The 18,011-nt window shown below is 40.5% G+C and overlaps 1 protein-coding gene across 3 annotated transcripts in view; it reads left to right on the top strand.

The window, feature by feature from the left end:
• The window catches only part of PDSS2 (decaprenyl diphosphate synthase subunit 2), a 202,257-nt gene extending 185,134 nt beyond the window's left edge, over window positions 1-17,123 (top strand). For 2 of the 3 annotated variants that reach the window (XM_014463680.2, XM_006098018.3), the window contains one exon: window positions 16,233-17,123. In XM_014463680.2, the coding sequence (XP_014319166.1) occupies window positions 16,233-16,391 (159 nt within the window). In that variant the 3' untranslated portion in view covers window positions 16,392-17,123. Of the gene's footprint in view, window positions 1-474; window positions 609-16,232 lie in introns of those variants that run through there. The other variant, XM_023761774.1, reaches the window with a different exon arrangement.
• Window positions 17,124-18,011: the final 888 nt, after the last annotated feature.

Raw genomic sequence — 18,011 nt, 5'->3', positions numbered from 1 at the left:
CTGCAGCCTGGTTGTGGAGGCTTCTGGCCCCAAGGTTAAGCTCTAGTGATTCAGTTCAGTGCTAGAGGGAAGAGTGCCACCTACGGAACTGCAGGAATTGTGGCCGTGTGCGGGGACTGCTGCCTAAGCTCCTCGGACCACAGTCGCACGCAGTTTGCTATGGTAACTAACATATATGTCTGAAGGAAAGGGACTATGTTGCCTACTCTTGCTTAGAAAAACATCTACAAGCGTCTGTGTATTTCCCCCAGCTGGAGCCGAGCGTATGCCTGTAGTTTAGCCTACTGCTACGTGACATAAGCATGCTGCTAAAAGACTGGGCAGATGGTATTTTTACCACTTCAGGCAAAACATGGCACCTATGGTTTGGCTTTCTACAATTTTAATTTTTTAACACATTCAGAATGGCTTGCTTAAATATCTCCATCACAGAGATGCAGGCTTTTCCTAATTTCCTTTTTATAATTGCTGCAGATATGTGTAAATGTCACTTGGTCAGAGCCACAGCCTGTCAGCACTGAAGAGGCCTCCTGCTCGTCTTTCACAAGTGCCTAGGATGGAGCCGTAAATGGGCTTGAAACTTCATGCTAATTTTGACACAAAGAGTCTAAATTTACAGAAGCTTTCTTTATATTCATCCCCAGTCTTTGCTGTGCAGTTCACATAATTTTCCCCATGACTCAGTACAGAACAGAGAGTTGTTCTTTCTAATGTCTCCTTACTCGGTAAGTTCACTCTAAGCTTAGAGAATTGCTCAAGATTAAGCACTTGATAAAGAAAGATCTTGCAGGTGTTGATTCATTAGGCATCCAGTCCTCAGTTAAATGTAAGGTAGGTTTTTTTAAATATGTTTTTTATTGATTTTAGAGAGAGAAAGGGAGAGGGAGAAAGAAAAACATCGATTGGCTACCTCCTGCATGCCCTGCATTGGGGATCAAGCCTGCAATCCCGGCTTGTGCCCTGATCGGGAATCAAACAGGTGACCTCTTGGTGCATGGGAAGAGGCTCAACCAACTGAGCTTTTTGACTTACGCTCTCTCCTAGAATTTATTCAGGATCCTAGTGCAGCACATTCTTCTGGCTCGGTCCTCATCCTCCCGTGCCTCTCAGGCACAGTGTGCAGAAGGACTGCTCCCCTCCTCCCTCCCGCCCTCAGAAGGCCTCACACATTTTGTTTTGTTATAAAACGCATTTGCATAGGGTGCACATTAAAATTCTCTTCCAACCATCTAACAGTGCTGTCCACAGACATTTGCATTTGTATTTGCATGATCACATATCATCACTTCCCTTTACGAAGAAAAAAGAGCCTTTCCTCACATGTCCTGGTTCTCCTTTCCAAGGTTGCCCTTTTAGCTGGTTTTTCTTTTATTCTACACAGAGTGTGTCAAACACTTTGCTGCATATTGAGTCCAAAATTCTTTTTTTGAACCTTGAATATAAAATTTGCTATAATATTATTGTCCTTTCTTTACTGACAAAGCCAGGCTCTTTTTTTTTTCTTTTCTTTTTTTGGCAATTTTTGCCTGCTCGTTCTATCCCAAGCCCTAGCTAACTGGCTCTGAGAATTTTTCACATTGGCACATTTAGAGACCAGATGTTGCTGTGTTTTCTCTTCCCTATACCCCTTTCTTGGGCAGATGCTGCATCTCCTACCCTGGGGCTTTACATTAGCTCCTTGGTAGAATATCCCATACAGCATCACTTATGCATGCAATCTCTCACTTCCTCTGACCTCTTGAAGTTGTCTGAACATTTAGGATTCCTGTTTTAGTGATAATTATGGAGATTATGTAGAAGCATTGATATTCACCTCCCCCATTTTTTTCCATAAAGGACTTGTAGTCCAATCAGATCAGATGTTTATAACACCGGCAAAAGTAGGTTTATAGTTGTGAGTACAGGAAACACAGCTTATTCTTATATTATTATTTATTAATTATTGTATTATTTTCCATACAAACAACTGTAAATCTACACTTGCCCCACCCTGTAGAATTTCAAGAAAAATTATCCAAAAGAAAAAAAGATGAAAGACAAAAAAAAGAACAAATTATGCAAATTCAAATGCCATTATGATATAAATGCAACTATGTAAAATGTTACATGCTTGATAAAGACTGGAAGACAACACATAAAAATGTAAATAAGGGCATTAAGGTGACCACATTTAAGCATGTTTAAAATAAGAAATACATTGTATTTTTTAAGGATTTCTGCTTTCAAAGTGTACTCTAATTTGAATTGAAATTTTTCAGATTATAACCTGGGCTATTGAGAATTGAAAAATGTGTTTTTACTGATATAATCAGAATTTAATTCTAGGCTCCTAAAGAATTGCTTGCTTCTATGGCGATAGGCAGAAAAGCACAAGTGGAGAATGTAAATTTTTTTACACTGTGAGGTTTTGTGCTAGGCCTCAGAGGGGTTGAGGTGCTGGAGGACAGCTGTGGACGAGGGGAACCTAGCCCTAGGCAGGCATTGCAGGTGTTGGTCTAAATCCCCACTCCTTGTTTTCTTAAAAATCAGATAAAACCAGTTATTATTCTTTTTTGGGAGTCACATTTCAGACATTTCACATTACATTCATTACAGCAATAATGAATGGATTTTGCTTAATCTGTTTTCAGAACAATTGATCTACTAAAATCAGTTTTTGCAACTACTGCTCTGATTCCAAATCTCCGTCAATATATAATTATTAATGATGGAAAAATAACCATAGATCAATTTTTGTTCACAATAAAGCTTAGAAACTTTTTAGATCATGTGAAAATTTTAATCCAAATAAATTCTAATCACACATGCAGTCATTAATGCCTTTAACCAGCGTGTGCCTTATCATGAGCCTTCAAGTCATTTTGCAAAACAATTGCCCTCTGGACATTTATTCCTTGCCCATCATCAAGCTAGTGTTTTCCCTCCTAAAGGCTTCTAGTATATTATTTTTGCATTGGTCCTCAGTGACTATCATCTTGCTTTGATGATCTATTCTTCTAATTTCTTAATGTTATTTTAAAATTGGATTCTTGTTCTCTGAGGTGTTAGCAATCCCACACACCTCAATGGCATCAACAGATTTAATGACCATAATCTCTGTTCCCTTGTGCATCATGAATAAAATTATTAAATGATATCAATAACCCTCTGGATGACATCATAAAATGTGTCACCCTTTCAGTTGTTAACCTAATGCTGTTAATACTAATTTAATTCAATCCTCTAAGCAATTGTCTTTTTTATTTTTCTTCAGATCATATATTCCTACTTTGTGATCTTTGGTTTCTAATTTTATATATAAAATGCGAAATTACTTAGTTCATAACAATAATATTTAGTGGGGCAATCTCTCCCATTCTTAAATTAACCATTTTGAATTACTGGCACCTAAAAATTACATATTTATATAATAACTAACATTTATCAGGAAGCTTCGGCAGACTTAGATTTTTGATGACCAGTTCTTGTTTGTAAGCCTGGAATCATGTCTGGTTTTTCTCACTATTATATGTCCCCTGAGGGCCTAACACAGTACTAGATACCCAATCAATATTTATTGAATTACTGTTGAATGAATGAACGAATGAATGACCCACGGTATGCCAAATGTTTGTGCCTATATTCTGTACTTTTAATTCATAAGGTATATTTGACTCCACCTTTGCTCTTGTTATTTTCCCCCAAGTGCATTTTTAATCAAATTATTATATCCTCAAAGCCTTGCACTCCTGGTTTGAAATAAAGATGCAATTGGAGTAACCTTTTGAATCTAGAAAGCTAACTAAAAATGCCCTCCAGGCTGGTTCTGTGTGTGAATGCTCTGCACTGTGGGATAGCTGGATCCAATTAGTGCTCCTAGTTAGTGGTATCAGGAGCCACCTGTGCACAGGGAGGGCCTATGTGCCTTTATGTAGGGAGAGAGCCTTCTGTCTCCACAGAGGAGCCTGAAACTGTTCTGAGTAGAGCTGAAGGGAATATTGTCTGTTTCCTTGTCATTAAAAAAAAAAAATACAAAGGAAAAACATGGGTTTCCCAAAATTACATTTTTTGAGAGAACGGAGAGGCACTTGTTTATAGATGCTGAATGTGGTTTTAGTAAGTTAGAAGTCTTTGTCATGACCTGGATTGATATTTCCAAACTTAGCCACTACCCCTACAGCCTGATTTTGTACAGCAATAAGGATTTCGTGATGTTAAGATGTTTGATCTATCACAAACCTGTTAATTTGTTTCGTTGGTGCATATGAAGCCGTGTCCCCAAGCACTGCTCACCCCCACCACCCCCCCAACACACACAGACTGGTGAGTAGATTCTATCCCTTTCCCCCAAGTCCTTGACTTCCTGGCTTGATGAAAGGTCTTACCTATTCACCAGGACATAGTAAAGCCCACGATCAATCTCTGAAGATTGATTCCTGCGTAGCACAAGGGTGCCCCTTGTGGAAGGTCTCCCTGTTCTAGATCTCAGGAACTTCTAACCTTTATCTGCCATCCACTCTGACAAGATTTGTGGGCACCAGTTCGGAAAGGTTGTTAAGCCTTTGTACACACTCTGATCTCTCTACGGTGCCTGCCATCAGGCCACCACACGCATGTTTTTCAGTGTGTATGCTGTTCAAGACATACCTGATCAGATGTTTCTATCAAATTCTATCTCTGAAGTCCTTCATTTCATGGAGAAGAGATCAAATTACCTAAGAGTGTTCACACAGTTACTATCTCACAGTCATGATTCTGCCCAGGTCCACTGACTCTACAGTGTATTGCCACCATGCTGCTTCTCAAGATGCTTCAGCCCTAGCCCGTTTGGCTCAGTGGATTGAGCGTCGGCCTAGGGCAGTGATGGCGAACCTTTTGAGCTCGGTGTGTCAGCATTTTGAAAAACCCTGCCGTGTCACATATAGAAATTTTTTGATATTTGCAACCATAGTAAAACAAAGATTTATATTTTTGATATTTATTTTATATATTTAAATGCCATTTAACAAAGAAAAATCAACCAAAAAAAATGAGTTCGCGTGTCACCTCTGACAGGCGTGTCATGAGTTCACCATCACTGGCCTAGGGACTGAAGGGTACCGGGTTCAATTCCAGTCAAGGGCACATGCCTGGGTTTCAGGCTTGATCCCCAGTGGGGGGCATGCAGGAGGCAGCTGATCAATGAGTCTCTCTCATCATTAATGTTTCTCTCTCTCTCTCTCTCTCTCTCTCTCTCTCTCTCTCTCCCCCTCCTTTCTGAAATAAATAGAAAATATATATATTTAAAAACAAACCAAAAAAAAAAAAGATGCTTCAGACACACCACAGAAAGAAGTAAGGGAGAATGTGCAGGTTCTGGTTTTGCAAACACCCAAAAAATCTATAATCGAGCATAGTCCTGGTCTCAGAAATAGTGACTATCTTGTAAAAGACTCTTAGGATTTATGTTTGCTGAACCAGTGCAATAATTATGATATTTTAAAATATATTTGTATTGATTTCAGAGAGGAAGGGAGAGGGAGAGTTAAAAACATCAATGATGAAAGAGAATCATTGGTTGGCTGCCTCCTGCGCACCCCACACTGGGAATCAAGCCCACAACCTGGGCATGTGCCCTGACCAGGAATCGAACCATGACCTTCTAGTTCATAGGTCAACACTCAACCACTGAGCCACACCAGCCAGGCTAATTATGATATTTTTTTTAAACTGGTAAGCATTCTTCACTCTTTCAATAAAGTTTTATAGCTATAGTTCTTATCATCATTCTTTTGAAGGAGACAAGGATCTGTGTTTACAAATATACTAGTACCCTCTATAACACCATAACGTAGAGATCCCCTATGTCTGGAAGAGGTGTTAATCCTGCAAATGTGTATCAGGATCCATGTTAGGATGTTAGGAATGTAGGGTCCTGTGAATGGTGGTGGTCGTGGAAGTAGCTTTGAGGGAAGTGATTCCCAAGTATCAGCATCCAAATACTAAAGCAGATGAAAATTGAGGCATGAGAAGGATTTAAGAAAGTCTAAGTCAGATACAGACTAAAGTACAATAATAGAAACCAAATTCGCTCTTACATAGTTATGTGTTCCTCAGATAGCCCCCAGGACTATTTGATGCCCACATGATGTGAGTGCTCTCCTCCCACAGTGTTCTCTTTCATTAAATAACCAGCATCGTGTTTGTCATGAGATAACAGAGCTTACTCTTTATTGATTCACTCCTAAAAAAAGCTACAGGCAAGATTGGCTCCATGCTGCACTCCACAACCTATGCTATGTTTCGCTTTTGAATTTCTATTACAGAGTTTACTAAAAAGTTTCATGGTTCCAGGTTAATTTGTTTGTTAACATTTTTTTTATTTATTTTTATTTATATTTTTAATCCTTACCTGAGGACGTCCTTTTTTATTGATTTTAGAGAAGGAGGGAGGGAGGGAAGGATGGAGGAGGGGGGGGGAGGAGAGAGAGAGAGAGAGAGAGAGAGAGAGATGGGTGTAAGAGTGAAACATCCATTGGTTGCCTCCCGCACATGCCCTGACCGGAAATCGAACCCTTGACCTTTAGGTGAGCCACACTGGCCAAATTGATCCTAGTTTTGCTATTTGAATTTCAATGTGTAGAATTAAGTTCCTCTTTGGCATGTGATATCAAAATTAAAAATTAGCTTTGAATCAGAATATGGATAAAGCTGTGATTATTTATAAATGGTTAAGTTTTTCTTTGGAAAACATGAAGCACTGATTGCTTCTCAAGTTTCAGTTTAATATAATTCTTATTGTTTTGCATGTGAATTCATGTGATTGAGAAAATAACTAAGAATTCTCTTTTCTGTCTCCTGTCTTTGCCAAAGTAAGATATTTAGTTAAGATTAGTAGAATTTTTTCCTATAGATTCTTGCAAATAATTTGTTACTCTAAGTAAAAAGGAATGCTTTATTATGTTGTCTGCAATACATTTCACATTTTATCATGAGGAAGGTTTTATTGTCGCTTTTCCTGTTGCACCATCCTGCCATTCCGTTGAAGTGCTGGCATCTGAAATCTTGGGAGTTGTGATGGGACTTTGGAAGCAGCATTGTCCCACCTCCCACACCTGCTGAATTTCATTCATACTTTCTCTGACTTGGTCATCCAGTCACTGTGGACTTCCATTAGTGAGGAGTTCACAACTTGTCAAAAATAATTATTCTGTTGTTAGACAGCTCTAGTCATTTGAAAGCTGTTTCTTATTTGTCATTGAAATCTGCTTCCCAGAACTTCACCTCGTCGCTTTGGCCTGTCCCCTGAAGCATATAGAACAGGACTGCTCCTTCTTCCATTTAATTAATTGCTTTAGCATTAATTAATTTTTGAGGATAGCGTTCATAATTTCCTTTAATCCTTTCCTCCAGGTTACATTTCCTTAGATGACATGTTGCGAAATGCTTCTTCATCCTCATACTGGTCCCAGTCTATCGTGACTGCCCCTCTCACACATGGCAGCAGCACCCAGAACTGAATACAGTTTTCTAAACTAGTTGACCATCAGAGTGTGCTGTGACCGTTCCTGCCTGTGTTTTGGAGATGTACACCTATTGATGCTGCCAAAGTTTGCATTTGCTTTTGTTAAGTCTGCATTATAGCTCTGGCTAGTGTGACTCAGTTGGGCGTCATCCTGTGCACCCAAAAGTTGCCGGTTGGATTCCCGGAGGTCAAGGGCACATGCCTGGGTTGCAGGCTCAGTGGTCAGTGGGGGTGTGCAGGAGGCAGCACATCGATATTGCCCTCTCTCATTGATATTTCTCTCTCCCTCTATCTTCCTCTCTCTCTAAAAATCAATAAACTATTCTTTTTAAAAATCTACATTATAGTCTTAAATTATGTAAGGTATGTGGTTATCACAGATTTCAGCATTTTTTAATGAGTCACTGCCAAACTGAGCTTACACTTCGATTAATTTTTGAAACCTAAATGCACAACTATACAGTTATCCCTGTTATATTTCATCTGGCTAGTATCAGTCTGTTGTTCAGCATGTCAAAACCATTGACATTTTGATGCTCTCCACATGTTAGCTCTCTCTCTTGACTGTATGACATCTGAAAATTATAATGTAATATGCATTTCTTCTCCATCTTCATCCAAGCAATGCATAGAATTGATAAGAGAAAGAAACCAAATATTGAGTCTTATAGCACAACACTAGAGATCACTTTTCTTTTTAGTGGTTTAGAACAATAACATTTATCTCACAGTGTCTGGGGGAGGGGTCTGGCATGGCTTATCTGGATCCCATGAGCTCAGGGCTCAGGTACTGTAGTTGTGTGGACTGTGAGCAGCATTTCTCTAGAACTTGGAGTAGCAGAATTTAGTTCTTTTGGTTATAGGACTGGTGTCCTAATTTCCATTCTGGGGCCTCTTCCATGTTCAAAGCCAGCTGTGGAGAACCACTTTGCTGCTCACTACTAACCACTTTCTAGGAATAGTTGTTTTACATATTCAAATCCATAATACCAGACCCCATTTCTCTGTCTTATCCACGAAGGACTAAAGTTCCAAAATCTGCATATACTTGATCTCTACTGTTTCTCAAGCTAATAGCCAAGTGGTCATATCCAAAGGAAAATGAGAGTGTTTTGTCATGACTGACTTGTCCATTGTGACCTGTCTGGGATTGTGGTCACCACTGCCTTTTTTCTGGAACCCACAAACCATCTCTTTAATGACCTCTTCTGTGATCTTGCCATCATTGTTCATAAATTCACTGGTTTGTGTTCCAGAATGCACCTGTCTTCATCTTTCTTTTGTCCTATGTTGAAAGACATTTGCCTCTCCCCTCCTCTGTGAAGTTTCTCTTTCTTTCAGTTAGCTGGGAAGGACACTTCCTCAGTCTAAGCATGCAAGAGCGGACAGAGATGGCTGGAAGCCTCTGAGAAGGTGTGCCAGCCTAGAAATCAGGTCTCCAGAGTGAGGAGGAGGACGGAGGGGGGAAGTGCCAGAAGGTGAAAGCTGGACAGGGACATCAGACGGAATGAGTGAGAGATTTGCTGGTGGGGAGAGGAAGGGAGAGGAAGCAAGAGGGAGGGAGGATGGGAGGGGAGCTAGAGATAAATCAATGATGAGAATCATTGATTGGCTGCCTCCTGCACGCTCCCTACTGGGGATCAAGCCCGCAACCCAGACATGTGCCCTTGACCAGGAATTGAATTGTGACCTCCTGGTTCATATGTCAATGCTCAACCACTGAGCCGCCACTGTGGCCTGACAGTCATTACAATTTTAACTCATTATTTAGTTGCTCTATTTCCTCTTTGTCTTCTCTTAATAATACATCTTTCACAAATATTTGAGCTTGTTTTTATTCAACCACTGCCTTTACATTTTGAAGCTCCTTATTATTCTTTCCCCATGAATCTGTCAGTCTTTTGCAGATTCTTACAAGGTTGGTTGTTTTTGAACAGTTTTCTATGAGTAATGGAACTTTATTCTTTTTTTTTTTCCTATGAGTAATGGAACTTTAAAACCATCTGTGACAAGTGTTCTGGTGACAATACAGACTTATGGATGTATTCCCACAAGTTTTTACAACTTTGTCCCTGTCCTTTGTCAGCTCCTTCAAATCAGGGATAGCGTCCTGTGTCCACAGGACTACCTTGTGCAGAGCAGGTGCTTATATTATTATTTACTTATTATTTATTATTGTTGTATTATTTTTGATACAAATAACTGTAAACCTATCTTTGTCCACCTTGTATTTCTACTTATGATCTCTTAGAATCATGATAATCTTTTCACTAGCTTTTTCAATGCACTTTTCTTTTGTTCTTATTGTTGTTGTTAATCCTCACCCGAGGGTATTTTTCCATTGATTTTAGAGAGAGTGGAAGAGAGAGGGAAAGATAGAGAGAAACATCGATGTGAGAGAAACACATCGATTGGTTACCTCCTGCATGAGCCCCGGCCAGGGCCCGCCCCAGGGAGGAGTCTGCAACCAAGGTATGTGACCTTTACTGGAATTGAACCCGAGACCACTGAACCAAACCGGTTAAGGCACAATGCACTTTTCTAATGTATAGTCTGGGTATCTAAAAACCATGCCTGATGGTCCTTTCTTAACCTGATTTTGATACCAAGATGGCATTCTCTCTTGTTTTTGTTTTTGTTTTTGCCAGATTCCTATCACCTTTACATCCGATTACTAATATGTTGACATAGTTAAGCAAGAAGTGCTTCTTCTGTCTTCTGATACATAAAATTATATCAGTCAGGCACACCAAGAATTTGTCAACTATGGAATGTGAGTTTTAGCAGATGTTTGAAGATTGAAGTCCCTTATCATTTCTGCATCTTATCTTTTTGCCAACTTCATAATCTCCACTAGGGAAGCGTGGTCCACTTCTACCCCTTGATTAAGAAGTATATGGTCTCTTCACATTTCAACATGGTTCCATTGGTTTTCTTTTACTCTTATCCAGGTATTTGCAACCATTTAAAAAAAATTTTTAATGTGCCCTGGCGGGGTAGCTTAATTGGTTAGAGCATTGTCCCAGTATGCTAAGGTTGCGGGTTCAATCCCCGGTCAGGGCACATATAAGAATCAACCAATGAATGCACAAATAAGTGGAACAACAAATTACAGTTTCTCTTTCTCTCTTTCTCTCTCTCTCTCTCTCTCTCTCTCGTCAATCAATAAACTTTTTAAAAACTTTAATGTGTTGTTTTATATTCTCTTACTCTCTATTTTCCAGTTTCTTCAGAACAATGTCTATTTTGTGTTCCAGACAAGTTTTAGCATCCTAGTTTTCTCCAAGCACTCTGTTCAGTTGAGTGAAAGAAAACTTGGGATTATCTTCAAATCTTTTCCAGTGCTGTAGAGTGGAAGAGCTCTGGCTGTGAGAAATGAAACCCAGGCTATTTCACAAGTTCCCTGTGCAATATCTCTCATCCCAGTATCTTCTGCAAAATGAAGTAAGATAGGATTGTGCGTCGGGTTTCTTCTAGGTCTTCAAGTCTTTCTTTGGTTTCATTGGAGAGAAGTGACTTCAGCCTCCACTTCTCCTAAAGCTACTTTACCATGTTTTTCCATGTATAAGACGTCGCCATTTATAAGAAGCCCCCCACTCTTCCAACCCAAAATTAAGAAATCAATATTTTAAACATTTTGCTGGTTTTCCTCTTAAGGTCTTCTTCTTTTTTTGGCATCTTAAGGAGTTGTTCTCCCTGTTTTCTCCACTGTCTGATCATACACTCAGTGGGAAGAGGTCCTAATTGTCTCTCTGCAGCTCTATTTCCATGCTCTTTTGCATAGCTGATTACATTCAGTTTGAATTTTGCAGAGTAAGACAATCACTTACCAGTATTTATCTTTTTATTTCTTGACACCTTTATGGGCTCAGAACACTCAAGTCCCTGTTGCATCTGTGCATTCTCCACCTCCAATTATGGCATCAGCTGATGTCAATGACAATAAGGCTCATGATTGGAGGAAGCCTATTTGACAAGATATGGGTAGCTACGCATTCACTCGCTCCCTTCTCTGCTGACTTCTGTGTATAAGACGCCCCTCAATTTTCAGTCTAATGATTTTAGAAAAAAATATCATCCTATACATAGAAAAATACGGTAGATCCCATGGCAGAGGCTTGTACTTTCGAACCAAATGGTTTTTAGAGACATACAATGATTTTCTCAAATGGGCCTCATAAAGCAACATTTATTGCTGAAAAGGTGTTTAGTAACACCTTTTAACAAATGTTAAGTAATAGTGCACTTAACTTTAAGTACTTCGCATCCTCTTGTCTGTATTAATACCTTTAATTGGATCCTCTAGCAGAGGATTGGACTTAATTTATTTCAGGTGATGCCACAATTATACAATTACTCAGTGGAATTAATTAGAGATTTAATTATATTAGTGCCCTAAGTGCTATATCAAGGAAATAAAACACAGACTAATAATTTACCTTCAGTGTGTGTATGTGTGTGTGTGAGTTATTTTTCCTACAGCTAAAGTATTTTTCCAGTCACAAGGGCCAGTGTGGGCCCACTAGCTCTTCTAGCCACATCCTAATATGGAAAGTTCTGTCTCTGCATTGATTTGGGCTTTGCCCAGTCAAAATGTAGGTGAAGGCAAAAGCGGAAGGATCTTTTTTTCACTTGTGGTGTTTCTATTGTAGCTATTAGAATCAAGGTCATAGGTCCAGTCCCTCTGTGTTCTATTTAACCCTTTCAGGCCCTGTAGCTCTATAACAGCCCTTCTTACAGGCGGTCCCGGAAGCTGGGTTTCTCTCTGTACCTCCAGCCCTACAGTATACATACCTAGGCTACATAGGTGCCCAACAAATGCTTGTTGAATTGAATTTGATCATTGCAAAGACTGAAACAATATAAACACAATACAACTATTTTTAAAATAGAGTAACTCAAAATACATCCCCTCACTAGTGAGGTACTCGCAAATCTGGCTAATCATCGGAATGGCATAGGAAGCATTTTTTAAAGACCTTATTGACTCCCATCTCCAGGAACAGGGCCTAGGCATCTGCATTTTAAAATTCCCCATGTGAATCTTATGGTCAACCAAGTCTGAACCCCAGCTTATGTGTTTTTTTGTCACATTTATATACATAGGACAAGACTGTCTTCTCAGGATAGACCCATTGCCTATTCAAATTTATAATATAAAATTAATCTCATTTATAGTCTATGAATTACATCTAAAGGATTTCCTTTGAGCCAATAGTTTGTGTAGGTGGTAGAAGTGTTTACAGATGGTTGTGAGGAACAATACCTTCCCTGAAGGATTACATTACTGGTGAGTCATTATATGGGCATTTTATACCTGGACTATATCAGGTCCCTTGGTATATACAAAACCCTGTGAGCCCACCTCTGCGGGCAGAACAGATTCAGCTGTTAACTGGGGGTAAATCATCATTGGGTGAGAGAAATTCACTCTTTTAGGATTTGAGTAACTTTCAGTGATGTCCTCCTGGGTGCCATCATGTCCTAATCTAAATTACCCTTCATTGTAGGGTTACATACCATATGAGCCACCTTTGAATATTCATTTGAGCCTAACTGAGTACTATATAGAGTACCAAATTAAATGAAACGATCAGAGAAATACAGAATGTGGAACATTGTACAACACAGCCTAGTCCTTTCAAAATAGCAATGTCATAGGGAGAAAAGGATTAAAGTGTCATAGCCAACAAATGAAATGTGTAAACCAGGATTGATGAGGTTGGAATTTAAAAAGTTAAAAAAGACATTTTAGAGTCATGGGGAAATCTGCACCTGGACCAGGTATTAGATAGCATTAGAGAACTGTTGTGAGCTTTCCAGCTGTGATAATGGTATTCTGGCTTGTATCAGGGGGTATTCTTAATTTAGGAGACACACGTCCAAACAAGGGCTAAGCATCCTGTGTTCCGTGGTGTGTCCAGGGAAGGTCCTACCCGCTCAGAGCCTGTTGTTAAATATTCAAGAATTTTGTGATCCCACAACCCTCAGTAGCTTGAAACTCAATGATGGGAGTATTCATACCACAAAATTCTGCAAATGCTACAAATAAAGCTTTGTCCTCCCCTGGAGAGCTAATTTATCACTGCCCCCAGCTTATTTTCAAATGGTTCCAAACACACACACACAGAATAAAAATGGCAAAATATTAACTATTGTTGAATCTAAGTAGAAGATAGTCATTGTTTTAGTCTAGGAACCAGCAGACTCTTTCTATCAAAGCCAGAGTGTAAATATTTGAGGATTTGCAGGCCATACAGTCTCTGTGGCAGCTCCTCGACTCTGCACTTTGCCGTTGTAGCACAAAAGCAGCCAGAGGGCCCTGAAATGAATGGGCATGGTTACGTTCCTACAAGCTTGATGAAAACGGGGGCAATGGCTAAACGCTGAGGAGGAAGAAGAATGAAGTCCTTGTGAACATCTGTGGTGCTTCAGCACTGTCAAGCACTCTGCTGGTTCATGTAGTCCTCCCAACAGTCCTTCATGGGACTGATATTTTCTCCATTTAGAACTCAGGAAGTTAAATGGCTTCCCTAAACCCAGCTGGCATGGCTCAGTGGTTGAGCATCTACCTATGAACCAGGAGGTCATGGTTCGATTCCTGGTTGGGACATGTGCCCGGGTTGTGGGCTCAATCCCCAGTGTGGGGCATGCAGGAGGCAGCCAAATAATGATTCTCTCTCATCATTGGTGTTTCTATCTCTCTCTCCCAATCCCTTCCTCTCTGAAATCAATAAAAAATATATTTAAAAATAAATAAATAAATACATGGTTTCCCTAAGATTACTACGCTAGAATGGAGTTTAAATCTGGCTGCCTCTGATACCCAGCACCATTTTAGTGTCTTCATGCATTTGGTGATTTGCGAGACCAGGGAACCCTAGGCTGCAAGAGTCCCCAAGTTCACATGCAGGTTTGAAATGTCCGTGGAGTGCTGAGAGTCTGGTGGAGCATAGTTTCAAGTGCTTTTGGACTGGGTGTTAGAAAAACCTGGCTTCTGGGTCCTGGCCAGGACCTCGGTTGGTTGGAGTGGCATCCTGATATGTCAAGGTTGCGGGTTCCATCCCCAGTCAAAACACATAAAAGAGTCAGCCAATGAATACATAGATAGATGGAACAACAAATTGATGTTTCCTTCTCTCTCTCTCTTTCTCTCTCTCTCTCTTTCTCTCTCTCTCTCCCTCCCTCCTGGCTTTTCATCTCAGCTTTGCCACTATCCCATCTATAATTTGGGTGAGCCCCTAAGCTTCTCTGGACATATGTTCGTCTTATAATTAGAGGAATAAAACAGCTTATTTCTTTCATTCTTTTATATTTCATGGATTATGCAGTAGCTTAATGTGTAATGAACAGATAGATGGATGAATGAAGAATTAAAATATAACACTGTATAATAATGCTGTACTGCAGTATGCAGAGTGGCACCTAGTCCCTTAGGGTGTCATCCTAGCTGAGTGCATTCCACCCAAGTGCAATTTGGGGAGCTTGATGGCAGAGATGAAGCTACAAGTAGTCTCCCTAAATACATGGTGAAAGGGGGAGACAAATGGAGTCCAGGGGGCGCAGAACTGGTGGTGGGTAGACTCAGTAGGAGATGAGGGATGATGGGAGCCTGAACTATCGTAGTGGCAATGGGAATAAAGAGCAGAGGATCAAGTTGAGAGCTTTAAAGGAGACAGAATAGCTAGGACTTAGTGGTGGTATCAGTCAAGATGGCTCCAGACACCCTCAATCTCTGTAGCTTGAAACAACAAAGACATGTTTCTCACTGGTATGACATGTCCCTTTCAGGTCCGAGAGGCACTATGGTGGCTCACGGGGTCCCTCTGGGATCCAGGCTGAGGAGCGTCTCAGGGTGGCCGTGGGTGTGCCAGAGGGAAAGCTCTGCAGGGACTCACATGGACAATTACAGGCTGCAGCCCAAAGTGACATGCATCATTCACATGGACTAGAACTTGTCACTTGGCCCCACCCACTCTCTGGGGGCCAGAAAGTGCAGTCGAGGGTAAACAACGCTGGTGCTGCCATGGTGCCTGGGATGTGAGGGATGAAGGAGGACCCCGGGTTTCTGGTTAGTGAGTTAGGCAGATGTGAGGCTGTCACTGAAAGAAAAGGTGGAATCGGGGTAAGGGGAAGGTGGACAGACCAAATCTTTCTCGGCCCTAAAGTGTAACCTTTTATTGGAAAGCAGTTCTATTTGTTGATGAGAGTTACTTTATTCTTTACAAAGGCTATTTTCAATTCATTCTTCCCAAATAAAGTATTTTAGTTTTCAAAATGTAGTGTTCATTTTTTTAAATGTAGCGTCTTTCTTGAATTTTCATATGGACTATTGTGTCAACATACAGTGAGAAAAAATATAATTTTTAACTAGGATGTTAATGAAGCCTTCCTCACATGACAATATTAGGCTGCTGAATTCAAAATGCCAGAAACGCAAATGTCCTCCACGTCACTCCCCCAGCCCCCAGCAGGGCACATTTCAAGATCCAGGGGGTGGGAGTCTGCGGAGGTGTAATTGGGCTCATTGGAGCCCATTGTGCTCCCCTGGAGGCAGACACTGAGCAGCCTTAGGTTCTGAACATTAGTGCCTTGAGATCTGGGGGATGATGTCCTCTTTACCTCGAAAGAATGAGCTGGCACAAGGAATCTATACTGGTTGTCCCCTTCTTTGTTTTTCCCCTCCCCTCCCCAATTTAATTGTGGTACCTTAAAAACTGACTTTTATTGTGCGTTTGTTTCTTAACAGTTGCGAGAAGCAATCAAAGCTGGCAAAGGTGTGACTTCAGCTATTGACCTGTGTCGTTACCATGGAAACAAGGCCCTGGCGGCCCTGGAGAGCTTTCCTCCCTCCGAGGCCAGATCTGCTTTAGAAAACATTGTGTTTGCTGTGACCAGATTTTCGTGACACCAAATTAAAAAGACACTATTGTTCGTTAGCTGGAAAAACAGGGATGAGGTGATCCAGAGAGCTTTCATAATGAAATATCTCAATTTGCTAATGACTTTAAAAACATACACATGGTTTTTTCTTCTTTTTATCACATTGCTGAATGCATACTGCCATCTTTTTGGAACTGCTACAAACAAAATTAGAAGAAAAAAGGTCAAGCCGTTTTCCTTTGTCATGCCAGAAGCACACTTGAGGCTGCAGTAGCAGAAATAATTAATGAGATTCGCTCCTGTGACCTCAGCAAATGGACAGGAAATAAGTCCTTATTGATTGGACCGAGCCAGGGATGGCGCCAGGGCGGTGGCCTGTGGTTTTCCTTCTAGAGAGGACAGAGCAAGCTGGGCGCTGCAGGTGTCAAGGGACACGCTGACAGTGCCAGCCTGGGGGACTGTCGCTTCAAAGACCAGTGACCAGAGGGCAGTTCAGTGATTAAGAAAAACTATGTCTTCTGGCAGTTATGTCTCTGTATTTACAGACCCAGTGTGAATATACTTTGCACTTCATGGTTTTTGTAAGATTTGGGGAAAATAGTTGGGAAAAAATGCCAAATAGTTGAATTAAAAGATTAAAACGTTATCAAAAGTTAACTTGGTTGTAGTAGGAATTGCCTGTTTTTCTTTCTTAAAGATCAATTTTCTTTTTAAACACATTTCAAAGAATAAAAGTTTTTTTAAAAACTGAACAAAATACTTTTTTGAAGATGCATTTATTTGTAATACTTTGGCATAAAGAATACCTTTAATTTTAACAAGTTTCGTGTGTGTGTGTGTGTGTGTGTGTGTGTGTGTGTGTGTGTGTTGCTCAGGGGAATTCATTGGCAATACTTTTTTAAAACCTCAGAATGTCAATGTTGGTTTTTGAACCACAGACATCAGTTTCAGAAGGAATGTAAGCCAGCTCACGGCCCTGCAACCAGACCTGTCTCTGCGACTCACAGGAGATAGCTCTGCGGTTCGCGTGCAATGTGAGAGCACCGATGACAAGGAGGCTGAGTTCACAGAAATGACCAGGAGTGGGATTCAGCTGCCTTTCTTCCTTGTGGTGTAATTACAGCCCTGTCTGGAGACAGGGGCACAGCAAACAGCTTTCATTACCTTGTTCACTCCAACACTAAGCGAAGTTATTTTAGTTAAATCACCCCCAAAACAGTGACAAAACCATTTTATCATGGCCTCGCATGAGGCCTGCAATGAGGAGAAAATCTAAAGCTAGAGGTTGATGCATTGTATTATGAAATATTTTTAAGTATCCTTGAAATATTATAATTGTACAGTTTATGCCGACTACAATTTGAAGGCATATAGATTTAGCTTAAGAGAACACTTTTCTGTTTGAAATGTCTTTTCTCACAGAAATTTGCTTAATTAGTAACTGGTTAGATGCTTTAGAGCAGACCAGATTTTAATCATTAACTTCCACAGAGGAGCTGTGCGTGGTGGTGTGTGGGTGTGCAGGAAGTTAAGAGAGCTGTAGGTTCTATGGAGCAGATGGCCGGGTGCCGCAGGACACAAGGCAAGATTCTAGGGCTCTTTTGATTCTGGTTTAGCTGCTGGTTTGCTATGTCACCTTAAGCAA

Source organism: Myotis lucifugus, unplaced genomic scaffold (assembly GCF_000147115.1).
Source record: "Myotis lucifugus unplaced genomic scaffold, Myoluc2.0 scaffold_216, whole genome shotgun sequence".
Taxonomy (NCBI): domain Eukaryota; kingdom Metazoa; phylum Chordata; class Mammalia; order Chiroptera; family Vespertilionidae; genus Myotis; species Myotis lucifugus.
Note: the sequence above shows the minus strand (reverse complement) of the source record. Positions and strands in the feature narration are given on the sequence as shown.